The 17,103-nt window shown below is 41.3% G+C and overlaps 1 protein-coding gene across 1 annotated transcript in view; it reads left to right on the top strand.

The window, feature by feature from the left end:
• The window catches only part of LOC115114819 (cadherin-7-like), a 79,662-nt gene that overhangs the window by 28,938 nt on the left and 33,621 nt on the right, over positions 1–17,103 (top strand). Inside the window, exon 2 of the mRNA XM_065013330.1 lies at positions 5,816–6,300. Within this exon, the coding sequence (XP_064869402.1) occupies positions 6,046–6,300 (255 nt within the window). The 5' untranslated portion in view covers positions 5,816–6,045. The remainder of the gene's footprint in view (positions 1–5,815; positions 6,301–17,103) is intronic.

Raw genomic sequence — 17,103 nt, 5'->3', positions numbered from 1 at the left:
GGGGGGCACCAACCCAGACAGGAAGATCATGTCAGTGACTCAACCCACTCAAGTGACGCACCCCTCCTGGAGTAATATGATCAAATTTGTTGGTTCTAGTCAGGATTCTAGCAGCCGTATTAGGATTAACTGAAGTTTATTTAGTGCTTTATCCGGGTGGCCGTAAAGTAGAGCATTGCAGTAGTCTAACCTAGAAGTAACAAAAGCATGGATAAATTTTTCTGCATCATTTTTAGACAGAAAGCCTCTGATTTTTGCAATGTTATGTAGATGGAAAAAAGCTGTCCTTGAAACAGTCTTGATATGTTCGTCAAAAGCGAGATCAGGATTCAGAGTAACGCCGAGGTCCTTCCCAGTTTATTTGAGACGACGGTACAACCATCAAGATGAATTGTCAGATTCATGAAATCACAAGTGCAATATAGGAAAACACAGTTTAGCCTTTTGTTAATCCACCTGTCGTCTCAGATTTTGAAATTATGCTTTACAGCGAAAGCAATCCAAAGGTTTGTGTAAGTTTATCGATAGCATAACATAACATTATGTACACTAAGCATTAAGTAGCTAGGTCACGAAAATCAGAAAGCAATCAAAAAAATAATTTACCTTTGATGATCTTCGGATGTTTTCACTCACGAGACTCGAGACTCCAAATGTTCCTTTTGTTCCAAAAATAATATTTTTATACCCAAAATACCGACGTTTGTTTGTCGCGTTATGTTCAGAAATCCTCAAGAAAGAGTGGTCGCGACAACGCAGCCATATATTCCAAATACTATCCATAATGTCCACAGAAACATGTCAAACGTTTTTTTATAATCAATCCTCATGTTGTTTTTAAAATATATATTCGATAATATATCAACCGAGTGTGTAGGTTTTTCAATAACAGCGGGAGGAACAATGGCGGCTTTACTCAGTTGCGCAAAACTCACTCTGAGAGCCCCCACCTATCCACTTATGCAATGTGATCTTTCATGCTCATTTTTCAAAATAAAAGCCTGAAACTATTTGGTTGATATCCCTTTAAATGGAGGATAGGCATGCACGGGAACAGAGAGGTTTCAAAATAAGAGGCACTTCCTGATTGGATTTTCCACAGGATTTCGCCTGCAATATCAATTCTGTTATACTCACAGACAATATTTGTACAGTTTTGGAAACTTTAGAGTGTTTTCTATCCTAAGCTGACAATTATATGCATATTCTAGTTTCTGGGGCTGAGAAATAGGCAGTTTCAAATGCGTACGTTTTTTAGCCAAAAATGAAAATACTGCCCCTACACGCAAAAGGTTCAAAGGTAATTTACCACCTTCACAAGTGCAGTCTCAGTGCTATGATGGGGTCTAAAACCAGACTGAAGCGTTTCGTACACATTGTTTGTCTTCAGGAAGGCAGTGAGTTGCTGCGGAACAGATTTTTCCAAAATTTTTGAGAGGAATGGAAGATTCAATATAGGTCGATAGTTTTTAAAATATTTTCTGGGTCAAAGTTTGGCTTTTTCAAGAGAGGCTTTATTACTGCCACTTTTAGTGAGTTTGGTACATATCCGGTGGATAGAGAGCCGTTTATTATGTTCAACATAGGAGGGCCCAGCACAGGAAGCAGCTCTTTCAGTAGTTTAGTTGGAATAGGGTCCAGTATGCAGCTTGAAGGTTTAGAGGCCATGATTATTTTTGTCATTGTGTCAAAGGATATAGTACTAAAACACTTGAGTGTCTCTCTTGATCCTAGGTCCTGGCAGAGTTGTGCAGACTCAGGACAACTGAGCTTTGGAGTAGTACGCAGATTTAAAGAGGAGTCTGTAATTTGCTTTCTAATGATCATGATCTTTTCCTCAAAGAAGTTCATGAATTTCTTACTGCTGAAGTGAAAGCCATCATCTCTTGGGGAATGCTGCTTTTTAGTTAGCTTTGCGACAGTATCAAAATGAAATTTCAGATTGTTCTTATTTTCCTCAATTAAGTTGGAAAAATAGGATGATCGAGCAGCAGTGAGGGCTCTTCGATATTTCACGGTACTGTCTTTCCAAGCTAGTCGGAAGACTTCCAGTTTGGTGTGGCGCCATTTCCGTTCCAATTTTCTGGAAGCTTGCTTCAGAAGCTTGCTTCAGAGCACGGGTATTTTCTGTATACCAGGGAGCTAGTATCTTATTACAAATGTTTTTTGTTTTTAGGGGTGCAACTGCATCTAGGGTGTTGCGCAAGGTTAAATTTAGTTCCTCTGTTAGGTGGTTAACTGATTGTTGTCCTCTGACGTCCGTGGGTAAGCAGAGGGAGTCTGGAAGGGCATCAAGGAATCTTTGGGTTGTCTGAGAATTTGTAGCATGACTTTTGATGTTCCTTGGTTAGAGTCTGAGCAGATTATTTGTTGTGATTGCAAAAGTAATAAAATGGTGGTCCGATAGTCCAGGATTACGAGGAAACACATTAAGATCCACAACATTTATTCCATTGGACAAAACTAGGTCCAGAGTATTACTGTGACAGTGAGTAGGTCCAGAGACATGTTGGACAAATCCCACTGAGTCGATGATGGCTCCGAATGCCTTTTGGAGTAGGTCTGTGGACTTCTCCATGTGAATATTAAAATCACAAAAAATGTGAATATTATCTGCTATGACTACAAGATCCAATAGGAATTCAGGGAACTCAGTGAGGAATGCTGTATATGGCCCAGGAACCCTGTAAACAGTAGCTATAAAAAGTGATTGAGTAGGCTGCATAGATTTCGTGACTAGAAGCTCAAAAGACGAAAACGTCAGGTTTTTTTTTGTAAATTGACATTTGCTATCGTAAATGTTAGCAACAACTTCCGCCTTTGCGGGATGCACTAGTGTAACCAGGAGGTGAGTCCCAGAAAGAGGGCCAATTATCTACAAATTCTATCTTTTGGGAGGGGCAGAAAACAGTTTTCAACCAGCAATTGAATTGTGTGAGACTGCTGTAGAGCTCATCACTCCCCGGGAGGGGGCCAGAGACTCTGCTGTAGAGCTCATCACTCCCCGGGAGGGGGCCAGAGACAATTACTGGATGCCGACACATCTTTCTTGCTGGTTTACAGGCTGAAGTTATGTTGCGCTTGGTGTCCTCTGACTGTTTCATCCTAACATGGTTGGTACCGACGTGGATAACAATATCTCTATACTCTCTACACTCGCCAGTTTTAGCTTTAGCCAGCACCATCTTCAGATTAGTCTTAACGTCGGTAGCCCTGCCCCCTGGTAAACAGTGTATGATCGCTGGATGATTCGTTTTAAGTCTAATACTGCAGGTAATGGAGTCGACAATGACAAGGGTTTTCAATTTGTCAGAGCTAATGGTGGGAAGCTTCGGCATCTCAGACCTCGTAACGGGAGGAGTAGAGACCAGAGAAGGCTCGGCCTCAGACTCCGACTCACTGCTTAATGGGGAGAACCGGTTGAAGGTTTCTGTCGGCTGAATGAGCGACACCGGTTGAGCATTCCTACAGCATTTCCCTCCAGAAGCCATGAGAAAGTTGTCCGGCTGCGGGGACCGTGTGTCACGCCCTGACCTTAGTTATCTTCTTTTCTTTATTATTTTGGTTAGGTCAGGGTGTGTCGAGGGTGGTATTTGTGTTTTTGGCTTGTCTAGGGTTTTTTGTATATCTATGGGGTTTTGGGATTGTCTAGGTAAATGTAGGTCTCTGGTGGCCTGAATTGGTTCCCAATCAGAGACAGCTGTTTATCGTTGTCTCTGATTGGGGATCCTATTTAGTTTGCTATTTAGTTTGTTTAGTGTTCTTCGTGTAAATAAAGAAGAATATTCTGTTCACGCGGCCCCTTGGTCTCGTCATTATGATGAACGCGACACCGTGCGAGGGGATTTGTACCAACGTTACTATCTGTACTTACTTTTGACACAGACGCTGTTTTCATCCTTTCCTACACTGAAATTACCCTTGCCTAATGATTGCGTCTGAAGCTGGGCTTGCAGCACAGCTATCCTCGCCGTAATGCGATCGTTCTCCTATATATTATGAGTACAGCGACTGCAATTAGAAGGCATCATGCTAATGTTACTACTTAGCTTCGGCTGTTGGAAGTCCTGATGAACCATGTCCAGATAAAGCGTCCGGAGTGAAAAAGTTGAATGAAAAAAAAGTGTGGGGAAAAAACTAAAAATATAAACGGTAATTAAAAAGTGAAAAACGTAAAGTTGTCTGGTAGCTTAGTAAGGTTGGCAACAAAATGCACAGCAACACTTAAACAAGTCTGCAAGTTGTGACCTGAAATGACGGAAAAACAGTGTGGATTCCATCAGTATTTACCGACTTCAGGTACCTTTTGTAGTTACCAGAACTTAAAATATATTTATCTCGGTAGAAACTATGTCATGGTGTTACTTGTGTTATTATTGCTTACAGAGGTGTCATGCCCTTCCAAGATGCACCACTTAGGAAAGATATGCTAGGCAGGACATGAGATATTGTAGTGTGTGCAAACTGAGCCATCAGTGGAGGAGGAGAGAAAGTGTTGAGTGACACACAGCGTATGATTTGATTTTAGCTGCCGATGATTGACAGGACTCACAGGAAGTAAGTTTGTAAATTCATTTAATCAAGCTATGTAGCCTATTGATTCCTTCTTGATGAATAAATTATTATAAAGTGTTTTGTTGTTTCTATATAATACTAGCCACCTAGCAATTATTTAGCTAGCCAGCTAAATAGGTTCCCAATCGCCTAACCTCATAACCAGCTACCAAGCCATTTTAGGCTATTAATCAAGTAAAAGTATTTTGTCTAACTATCTTAGCTGGCATACTTGCGGGCAAAGTTGCAAGACTTTAGAAAATACAAAAATGGCTTTAATTCTTAGGTTATGATACTATATACCAGACATAAAAGTTTGTAAAAAAAAAAAAAACTAGAGTCAAAGTCCTCGTCCCCACTGAAATCTAATTATCATAAGAAAAAAATCCCCATAAAAATCTGTACATTTTAGCTAGAGATATCAGTTATTTTTCTCAATCCACAGCATTCGCTGGTTTCTCACTTCCGCATCTGCGGTGCATGGTGACAGAGCTAGAGCTCTCCTCACAAAATCGCATGTAATGTCCGAACTGTTTTGTCCCCTCTATGGAAAGATGAGACTCTCGTGAACACGACGGTATTCTCCATGTTGCTCTTACGACCCCCACAAGCTTCTTAGAACTCGTCTGAATTCAGTACAACTGATCTGCCAACTTCTGTCTATAGCATCCAAACAGTTTGGGCTGTACGCTAATATGACCCCTCTGTGGAAACGTGAGACTCTCACAAACACGTACACGCCCACAGGCCTTACAAGACTCGTCTGAAAACTGTTATGGAAGTACTGTTCAGTGCCAAAAATAAGGGATTAAATACGACAACAACAAAAAATACCCAAAAATTATTACAAAGGTTTCCTGATGTTTCTTATATCTCTAGGACAGACACTTCATAACAGATTTTGTTTTTTTGTTTTTGTTTGTTGGACTATCTGTTGTTCCGTGTAGTGAATTTGTTATTCAATGCATTTGGGCTAATAGCAGTAAGGCCACACATTTTTTAAAATCAAATAAATGTTTTATATTTTGGGGGGGGGGGGTACTTCAAGGGGTCTTAAAATTAAAAATCAAATGTCTGAATGATCCTACATTGACAAATGCTAAATTCTCTGGAGAAAAAAAATGAATGTTATCCCCGAATGCTTGTTATCATACATGTAAGCCTTGACATGAGAATTTTCATCCAATGTTGAATCTCTCTCTCCACCTCACCTTCTTTTCCTTCCTTTCTCCCCCTCCACCCCTCTCTTTCTTTCTGATAGGCTCCAATTATTCATTGTGCCCAGAAGACCATTCTGCTGCAGTAGCCGTTTTCTGACTCCTTGACAACCAACAATAACTATCCTCCGTCTGTCTGCTGAAGGATACACTTGCTCATTAAACCAACGACACCTGCACTGGGTTGTTGCTTCTGTTGAACCCCAAAATTCACCCTGTGTATGGTTGACAACATTTCTTCTTGAGTCTTTCGCAGTTCATTTTCACACAAAAAATGTGTATCGTAATGATGAGACTGAACTGTTCACCCATGTGGAGTGTGGTTAGCCTTTTGACTTTGTTGCTATTACCACTTTGGGAGATGGGCTGCTCTGGCCTGAGCTTTAACTCAGTGCCCCTGCCGCCGGTAGGGACATACCAAAGAAGCTGCGAAGGTGGGGCACACCACAGGCAGAGGCGCAGTTGGGTGTGGAACCAGTTCTTCGTGCTGGAGGAGTACACAGGGGACGAGCCACTCTACGTGGGCAAGGTAAGAATTTCTCTCTCATCTGGGTTCTCTCTCAGCTGTGCATTTACACAGGGAACCGGTGGATGTGTGACTTTCCTAATATGGACACAATATAGATGGATACGGTGAAGGGGAGAAAAGATGCTGAGTACAAGATGATCAAAAAGTCTTGACCCAACTATGACTGGAGTTAATGCTACTTGTGTTATCCAATACTTATTTACCTGTTTATGCATTTGTTAAAGATGTGAGTTCACAGGAAGGATTTAGGAGCAACAGAGAACATTTTGCGTTTCAGAGAGTCTTGGGGTCTCAGGTCTTCATCCATCTCCATTAGATGCTCTTGTGTAGAAACCTTTTCATAAAGAGTGCATGAAGAGCACAATGGTTTTCAATTGCATGTTTACTTCAGGGGTTTATTTAGTGAGATGAAACCTTCAGAAGGTTGCCGATAGAAATAAATAGAGCTTACTTTATTCTATAATTCTACTTGACAATCATGCCTGTTCTTAGAAAAAAGGCTTTCTATCTGAACATTCTGTAACTTTGCATCCTCCTGAACAGGCCAATGGTGTCCACTTATGCCTCCTGCTTAAGGTCTGATAAGAATTATAGGTTTTGATAGGGCACCTCCAAGATGGAGTAGTGGATGGATCATAAATTAGTCATACAATTTGATCTGATCTTTATCTTAGTCACAACAATAGACAAACAGTGTGCTTACAATCATTTGTGTGTTATTAGTTTATTTTTCTTGTCTATATTGAATGCATAATTTCAACATTCACAGTGTAGGTTGGAAAAAGTTTGTGAACCCCTAGGCTAATTACTTTTCCAAAAGCTAATTGGAGTCAGGAGTCAGCTAACCTGGAGTCCAATCAATGAGACGAGATTGAAGATGTTGGTTAGAGCTGCCCTGCCCTATAAAAAACACTCACAAAATTTGAGTTTGCTATTCACAAGAAGCATTGCCTGATGTGAACCATTCCTCAAACAAAAGAGTTCTCAGAAGACCTAATATTAAGGATTGTTGACTTGCAAAAAGCTGGAAAGGGTTACAAGAATATCTCTAAAAGCCTTGATGTTCATCAGTCCACGGTAAGACAAATTGTCTATAAATGGAGAAAGTTCAGCACTGATGCTTCTCCCTAGGAGTGGCCGTCCTGCAAAGATGACTGCAAGAGCACAGCGCAGAATGCTCAATGAGGTTAAGAAGAATCCCAGAGTGTCAGCTAAAGACTTACATAAATCTCTGGAACATGCTACCATCTCTGTTGACGAATCTACGTAAAACAAGAATGGTGTTCATGGGAGGAAACCACGGAAGAAGCCACTGCTGTCCAAAAAAACCATTGCTGCACATCTGAAGTTTGCAAAAGAGCACCTGGATGTTCCACAGCGCTTCTGGAAAAATATTCTGTGTACAGATAAACACTAAAGTTGAGTTGTTTGGAAGGAACAAACAACACTATGTGTGGAGAAAAAAAGGCACAGCACACCTACATCAAAACCTCATCCCACCTGTAAAGTATGGTGGAGGGAGCATCATGGTTTGGGGCTGCCTAAGGGCCTGGACAGCTTGCTATCATCGACGGAAAAATGAATTCCCAAGTTTATCAAGACATTTTGCAGGGGAATGAATGTATGGCTATTTGTCCGCCAATTGAAGCTCAACAGAAGTTGGGTGATGCAACAGGACAACGACCCAAAACACAGGAGTAAATCAACATCAGTCCTGACCTCAACCTGATTTAAAATGCTGTGGCATGACCTCGAACGGTTCACACCACACGTTCTAAGAATATTACTGAACTGAAACAGTTTTGTAAGGATGAATGGTCCAAAATTCCTCCTGACCGTTGTGCAGGTCTGATCCTCAACTACAGAAAACATTTGGTTGAGTTTATTGCTGCCAACCAGTTATTAAATCCAAGGGTTCACATACTTTTCCACCCTACACTGAATGTTTACATGGTGTGTTCAATAAAGACATGACATAATATAATTGTTTGTGTGTTATTAGTTTAAGTAGACTGTGTTTGTCTATTGTTGTGACTTAGATGAAGATCAGATCACATTTTATGACCAAATTATGCAGAAACCCAGGTAATTCCAAAGGGTTCATATACTTTGTCTTGCCACTGTATGTGATTATGGCATTAAACCAAATGGCTGGATTGGGTACACATATCCACAAGGAAAAGGAAGCTCTGACTGTCCTTGTGCTTGTCTCCACCCCCTCCAAGTGTCGCCGATCTTCCCCACTTCCCCACTTGTGTTTTCTGTCTGTGCCAGTTTGTCTTGTTTGCTTAAGCCTACCAGTGGTTTGTCTCAGCTCATTTTCCCCAGTCACTCTTTCTCGTCCTCCTGGTTTTTGACCCTTGCCTGTCCTGACCAGGTACCTGCTAGCCTGACCACTCTGCCTGTCCCCGACCTGAGCCGGCCTGCCATCCTGTACCTTTGTTCCACCTCTGGATTACCGAACTCTGCCTGACCTGACCCTGTGCTTGCCTGTCGTCCTGTAACTTGGCCTCTACTCTGGATTATCGACCCCTGCCTAACTTGACCTGTCATTTGCCCGCCCCTGTTAAAATAAACATTGTTACTTCACACAGTCTGCACTTGGGTCTTACCTTGATTCCTGATAGATTGTTGGGCAATACAAGGGGAAGAAAGTAATTCAAACACCCAACTAACACTGTATGTGGAAATTAAGATGAAATTATACTGTAACAACACTAGTCGATAGGCACCTTACAATTGGAATAGTGGTTAGGGCGTTCCTCTTTGGGCCTGGCGGTTTGGGTTGCGGACTACTAGTGAACTCATGCTACTGCCTCCGTTCATTAAAATACTACAAGAGATACTATTGTTGAATGGCACTGAGTTGGCAAAACAGAGACATTGGAAAGCTACATACTGTACAGCAACAGGGAGGTCTGGATGGCACAGGCATAAGATTATTCTAATCCCTTAATCAACCCTACCATAGTCTACAGTAAATGAAGACATAGCAAAGGTACTTAAGCAGTGACATTTTCTTAAGACTCAAAATGTATCTTGTTTACGATCTGAAAGAAAAGCCGAATAGCAATTGTATCAAAGAGGCCTCTCGAACGCGAGCATGTACATCCTCTCATTTCATACTCGACCCAGTCAAATAATCGCTGACAGTTCATTGCGATCGAAAGCTTCCTTTATCTTTCAAATGCTTTCAGTATTTAAACAGATCTTGTATGTAGATGGCAGGGGCATACTGTGACAGCCCTGAATTTTTCTGAACCGTCTCAGTGCTTCTCCTTCCAATAGGGCGCTTTGCCTTTAATTCCCAATTAAATAGCCAGCATCAGCTGCGCAAAAGTGGGGTTGTGATGGAGACGTGAATGAGGATGTGTTCATCCCTCAGTTCCCGAAGCTTCTCTATCCCGTTTGTTTTGTTGCCTTCAAATGTGTGTTTTGTACTCAGGATCGGATCCACTCTTTACAACCTTTTTGTATACGGTATTTCATTTGTTTTGATGTGATGTATACTGTGATGATTTATGTAGTTAGTTGTAGTTGAGGACTTAGTAAGAGTTGATACTCTTTATAGTTGTGTGGTAAAATAATTGTTATATTGATTGTATGACTTGATACTGGGTGTACGCTACACTTGTAGGAACGGACAAACATTGCGTGACTAAGGTCACTTGATTTCCCTGAACTCCTTTACCGGGCTGGACTCTTACCGGGCTGGACTTTTAGGCCCGAGGTACAGGACATTTCTGGAGGAACCAGAAATCATTGTGTGATATTATTATATGTGTTGTGTAATCATGTATATTAGTAATACAACCCACGCAAAAGAATAGCTGTTTTTTAAGTTCTTTCCAATGTTTTAAGGGTTTATGAAAAGTGTATTTCCATCCTGACTTTTACATAAGTCCTTTTTTGTATTGGTGTAGACTTGACTGACCAGATGGGACTCATTCCCATCTCTCTGGACCTCTGACAGTCTCTATGGGTGTGCCACAGGGTTCAATTATCGGGCCGACTCTCTTTTCTGTATACATCAATGATGTTGCTCTTGCTGCTGGTGATTCTCTGATCCACCTCTACGCAGACGACACCATTCTGTATACTTCTGGCACCTCCTTGGACACTGTGTTAACTAACCTCCAGACGAGCTTCAATGCCATACAACTCTCCTTCCGTGGCCTCCAACTGCTTAAACGCAAGTAAAACTAAATGCATACTTTTCAATCGATCGCTGCCCGCACCTGCTCGCCCGTCCAGCATCACTACTCAGGACGGCTCTGACTTAGAATACGTGGACAACTACAAATACCTGGGTGTCTGGTTAGACTGTAAACTCTCCTTCCAGATTCACATTAAACATCTCCAATCCAAAATTACATCTAGATTCTGCTTCCTATATCGCAACAAAGCATCCTTCACTCATGCTGCCAAACATACCCTCGTAAAACTGACCATCCTACCGATCCTTGACTTCGGTGATGTCATCTATAAAATAGCCTCCAACACTCTACTCAACAAACTGGATGCAGTCTATCACAGTGCCATCCGTTTTGTCATCAAAGCCCAATACACTACCCACCATTGCGCCATGTACGCTCTCGTTGGTTGGCCCTCGCTTCATACTCGTCGCCAAACCCACTGGCTACAGGTTATCTACAAGTCTCTGCTAGGTAAAGCCCCGCCTTATCTCAGCTCACTGGTCACCATAGCAGCACCCACTCGTAGCACGCGCTCCAGCAGGTATATCTCACTGGTCACTCCCAAAGCCAATTCCTCCTTTGGTCATCTTTCCTTCCAGTTCTCTGCTGTCCATGACTGGAACGAATTGCAAAAATCTCTGAAGCTGGAGACTCACATCTCCCTCACTAGCTTTAAGCACCAGCTGTCAGAGCAGTTTACAGATCACTGCACCTGTACTTAGCCTATCTGTAAACAGCCCATCTATCTACCTACCTCATCCCCATACTGGTATTTATTTATTTAGCTCCTTTGCACCCCAGTATCTCTACCTGCACATTCATCTTCTGCCAATCTACCATTCCAGTGTTTAATTGCTATATTGTAATTACATCGCCAACATGGCCTATTTATTTCCTTAACTTACCTCATTTGCACTCACTGTATATAGACTTTTTGTTTTATTTTGTTCTACTGTATTATTGACTGTATGTTTTGTTTATTCCATGTGTAACTCTGTTGATGTATGTGTCGAGTTGCTACGCTTTATCTTGGCCAGGTCGCAGTTGCAAATGAGAACTTGTTCTCACCAACCTACCTGGTTAAATAAAGGTGAAATAAATCAAAAAAATTCCCAAACCAAAAAGAGAAACTAATGTTTTCTCTGGTAGGCACAACCTACCTGGCACCCCTATAAATAATAACCTCAAGTCAAAACTGTTACAATACAGCGATGAACACGTCTCTTTCGCTTGGGAATCCGAGATGTTGTTGGAACGCGTGTCTCTCATGGGGGTGAATCTACTGAGTGTTGCCTTACACGTAAATTAATCTTGATCATGCGGACAAGTGGGAGGACACCACCACAAAGCCATGAACGTAACCATTTGTGTGTCCTTAGTCTTTTCGGCACATATTAGCAGTGGTGGAAAAGGTACTAAATGGTCATACTTAAGTAAAAGTAAAGATACTTTCATAGAAAATGAAGGCACACATCTGTCTATATAAGGTCCCACAGTTAGTGCATGAGAGAGCAAAAACTAAGCCATGGGGTCGAAGGAATTGTCCATAGAGCTCCGAGATAGGATTGTGTTGAGGCACAGATCTGGGGAAGGGTACCAAAAAATGTCTGCCAGCATTGAAGATCCCCAAGAAGACACTGGCTTCCGTCATTCTTTAATGGAAGAACCAAGACTCTTCCTAGAGCTGGCCGCTCATCCAAACTGAGCAATCGGGGAGAAGGGCCTTTGTCGGGGAGGTGATCAAGAATCCGATGGTCATTCTGACAGAGCTCCAGAGTTCCTGTGTGGAGATGGGATAACCTTCCAGAAGGAAAACCATCTCTGCAGCTCTTCACCATTCAGGTCTTTATGTAAGACTGGCCAGACGGAAGCCACTCCTCAGTAAAAGGCACATTATAGCCCACTTGTAGTTTGCCAAAAGGCACCTAAAAGACTCTCAGACCATGAGAAACAAGATTCTCTGGTCTGATGAAACCAAGATTAAACACTTTGGCCTGAATGCCAAGCATCAGGTCTGGAGGAAACCAGGCACCGCTCATCACCCGGCCAATATCATCCCTACGGTGAAGCATGGTGGTGGCAGCATCATGCTTTGGGGATGTTTTTCAGTGGCAGGGACTGGGAGACTCATCAGGATCAAGGAAAGATGAATGGAGCAAAGTACAGAGAGATCCTTGATGAAAACCTGCCCCAGAGCACTCAGGACCTCAGACTGGGGTGAAGGTTCACCATCCAATAGGTCATCAACTCTAAGCACACAGCCAAGACAAACCAAAAGTGGCTTTGGGGCAAGTCTCAATGTCCTTGAGTGATCGAGCCAGAGCCCGAACTTGAACCAGATCGAACATCTCTGGAGAGACCGGAAAATAGCTGTGCAGCGACCCTCCCCATCCAACCTTACAGAGCTTGAGAGGATCTGCAGAGGAATGGCATAAACTCCCCAAATACAGGTGTGCCAAGCTTTTGTAGTGTCAAACCCAGGAAAACTTGAGGCTGTAATCACTGCCAAAGGTGCTTCAACAAAGTACTGAGTAAAGAGTTTGAATACTTATGTAAATGTGATGTTATAGTTTTTTTTATACAAATGTGCAAAAATTTCGAAACCAGTTTTTGCTTTGTCGTTATAGGGTATTGTGTGTATATTGATGAGCAGAAAAAACAATTTAGCAATTTTAGAATAAAAATATCCAAAACTTGGAACATCCCACAGAGGACCATTAAATCCATTATTAAAAACTGGAAAGAACTCAGTGAGGAACGCTGTATATGGCCCAGGAGGCCTGTAAACAGTAGCTATAAAAATTGATTGAGTAGGCTGCATAGATTTCATGACTAGAAGCTAAGCTTTTTTTAATAAATTGAATTTTGCTAGTGTAAATGTTAGCAACACCTCCGCATTTGCATGTTGTGTTAGCTAATCCAAGTTTATCTTTTTAAAAGGCTAATTGATCATTAGAAAACCCTTTTTCAATTATGTTAGCACAGCTGAAAACTGTATATTGATTAAAGAAGCAATAAAACTGGCCTTGTTTAGACTAGTTGAGTATCTGGAGCATCAGCATTTGTGAGTTCGATTACAGGCTCAAAATGGACAGAAACAAATAACTTTCTTTTGAAACCCGTCAGTCTATTTCTGTTCTGAGAAATGATGGCTATTCCATGCGAGAAATTGCCAAGAATCTGAAGATCTCGTTCAATGATATGTACTACTCTCTTCACAGAACAGAGCAAATTTGCTCAAACCAGAATAGAAAGAGGAGTGGGAGACCCCGGTGCACAACTGAGCAAGAGGACATGTACATTAGAGTGTCTAGTTTGAGAAACAGACACCTCGCAAGTCCTCAACTGGCAGATTCATTAAATAGTACCCACAAAACACCAGTCTCAACGTCAACAGTGAAGAGGCGACTCCGGGATGCTGGCCTTCTAGGCAGAATTCCTCTGTCCAGTTTCTGTGTTCTTTTGCCCATCTTAATCTTTTCTTTTTATTGGCCAGTCTGAGATATTGCTTTTTCTTTGCAACTCTGGCTAGAAGGCCAGCATCCCGGAGTCGCCTCTTCGCTCTTGACGTTGAGACTGGTATTTTGCGGGTTTTGCTTTTCTTTCAAAAACAAGGACATTTCTAAGTGACCCCAAACTTTTGAACGGTAGTATATTTAAATATTTATATATCCATTGATTCTTGAAGAACATTACTTAAAAAATTCTCAACTTGTTTTTCGACAATATTTGTAAACATTGTAAATGTAAACAAACACTGTATAGCCTCAACATGGTTATAACAATAATTTTGATATCATTGATGGTAAGTCCTTGCATCCATAGCTCTGGCTATTAGTCCGTGAGTGGTTACATTTCTCCAGGACAATGCATCAGCTATTTACCAAAACAGAGGTGGGGCCACCGTTTTGTTATTGTTTCAATTATGGATTTAAACAGCTGCATATTATCAAGATATCAAAGTGTCACCAACAAAAAGGTAAACAATAGGCCTATAGCAAATGCAGAAAATGACATTCATTTTTCACATGTAAATAGCACTTTTCAGTAGTGCTCAAAGCAGGCCATTACATGAGAGCAGCATTTATTTTCAACTCGAATCAATGAGCCCAATCAGTCCTCCATGTTAACAAAATCCTAAACAACAGAATAGGGCTGGCTAATAAGTCCTTATTTTTGTGATCATGCTCAGGTAAAACAATTTGGCTGATTTATACTTCCATATTTCCAAGTCCTATTCTTGAAGATCAAGGGGTATAACATTTAATGGAATGACTGGAATTCTGATAGACTTTGGATTTTAATATAAATAGATAATTTAATCGTATGTAGTAGAAAGCAATGGGTTAAAAGAAGCCTACATAACCACCCCATAAGTAAAATGTAACATCCATAAAGGCCAGCTATGTAAACTTTAACATTGATTTATCTTAGATGTCGTTCAATTGGTAACACACATTTTTGTCTTCTAATGCCTCTTAAGGGGAAGGTAACTGAATGTAATCAGATTACGTTACTGAGTTTGGGTAATTAAACAATTTACAATTTTTGTACAGGTAACTAGTAACTGTAACCGATTACATTTAGAAAGTAACCTACCCAACCCTGGCTGCAGCCTTAATAAGACAGAAAAAGCAGGGTTTGATATGTATGAGCATGGCAAGAGAATATTGAAGTCGCTGAGGAGGTTGTAGTTATTTACTGATACTTTAAGTCCACTGCCTCCAGGCCTGAACGAAAATACTGCGGCATTCCACACGATTCCCCCTTAAGGGGATGGAGCGACTCACAGCATCCTGGCCTGAGCCGATCACATTTTCCCCTACCCTTCCCTTGTTTGCCGGGTTTCTCCTGAGGAGAAGCCCTTTGAGTCCGGGTTTAATTGGAGGAGATCCTTTGCAGTCGAGGAGGAGAACGTTCGCCAGGAGCGTCTTTGAATCTTCTGGGCCGCTGCTGCAGTCTATTACAATTTCCTGTTTACCACGCAGTCCAAAAAAAACCTGACACTTCACCTTCCAAGGTGAAGTACATTCTCTTTGGTGTGATTTTGAATATGTGTTTATTAATGAAATGCAATTCCAGGGCTTTTAATCCGTATCTCCCAGTCTCTGGGCTGCTCCATGGCCATTTTTCAGGGCAGGAGGTGAAAGTCATCAGGTTGGCAATCACCAGTGCTTTCTCCTGGCTCGCCTTCAAGCGACACCACAACAGCTATTCTCACACACACACACACACACACACACACACACACACACACACACACACACACACACACACACACACACACACACACACACACACAGACAAACACACACTAATTATGGAGAAAATGAATAGTCTGCCTTTCATACAATTATGTAGATGGGCTGGTGGCTGTGGCATGAACATCTCTTCTCATTCAAGCCAGTAGAGCTCTTTATGTGCTGAAAACGATATGAGCAGACATCTCTGATTCTAATGAAGATGATACAAGGAAAAAAGCTCTTGATTTCTCTTGAATGGAGCAGTACCACAAAGTAATACAATACAATTTGCATTTATATAGCTAGCACTCTTGATGCGTTCATTCATTCACCCCCCAAAATGTAACTTAAAAAGGGAAAGGAGTTTCTGGCAATGAGACTGAAAACATATGAGTCAATCCAAAGCTATCAAATTCCTTTCCGACCCTCGTTGTCTCTGATTGGGAATCATACTTAGGTAGCTTTTTCCCTCCTTCTGTGTGGGATCTTGTTCTTCGTTTGTGACCAGGTAGTTTGCACTACGAAGCTGTTCGGTTGTTGTTTTCATTCTTTCTTTATTGTTTTGTTTTGTCTAAAAGTTTCACTTCAACAATAAATATTATGTGGAACTCAAGGAACGCTGCGCCTTGGTCTCATCCTTCTGACGACAGCCGTTACACTAGCTGTTCTGCCCTGCATAAGAGTGAGCAGTGCCCTGGCAAACAGCTCTATTTTGTTATTCTGTTAGATCTCTTGTAAAATTAATTTGGGAGATAGACTATTCAATTGGTCATGTCTCTATTTGTTTCCTATAAAGGGAGAGATTGTATGTAAGTCAAGTAGACCGAGACATCGTCAAATGTAATTTAATATGAACTTCCCCTGTTACCTTTCTGAACAGGGCTTCGACCAGTGATTATAATAACAGTAGGACTACTGTTATAACAGTTTTAAGTCGTTTCCAATACTAACCAAGGCTTTGCTTTCATGATGGGAATGAGGGTACATTGACACATTAGTCGTTTAGCAGACGCTCTTATTCCGGGCAACTTACAATAAGTGTGTCAACAAAGTCAAGCACATAACATAATCGTTGCTAATAAAACCTGTAACATTAATTACTTTCAGGGTCATCTGTATTGTATTCCTGTCTGCCTGACCTGGGACACAAAGTTTCAAAAATAACTTCATACTCGCTAAGCTAGCGTGCTTACATTTACCCTACCATAAGGTTGTTGTTTACAGTAACTTCTTCACATCTCACATGAGAGAATAAGTGTAACACTTTACATTAAGTTGCTCTTATACCAGTATAGTAACACTATTATTACTACAGTTACAAAATTGTTACATATTACTTCAGTAAATACTTAGCAATTACATAG

Source organism: Oncorhynchus nerka, linkage group LG9b, assembly GCF_034236695.1.
Source record: "Oncorhynchus nerka isolate Pitt River linkage group LG9b, Oner_Uvic_2.0, whole genome shotgun sequence".
Lineage (NCBI taxonomy): Eukaryota > Metazoa > Chordata > Actinopteri > Salmoniformes > Salmonidae > Oncorhynchus > Oncorhynchus nerka.
This window is presented reverse-complemented; position numbering and strand designations above follow the sequence as displayed.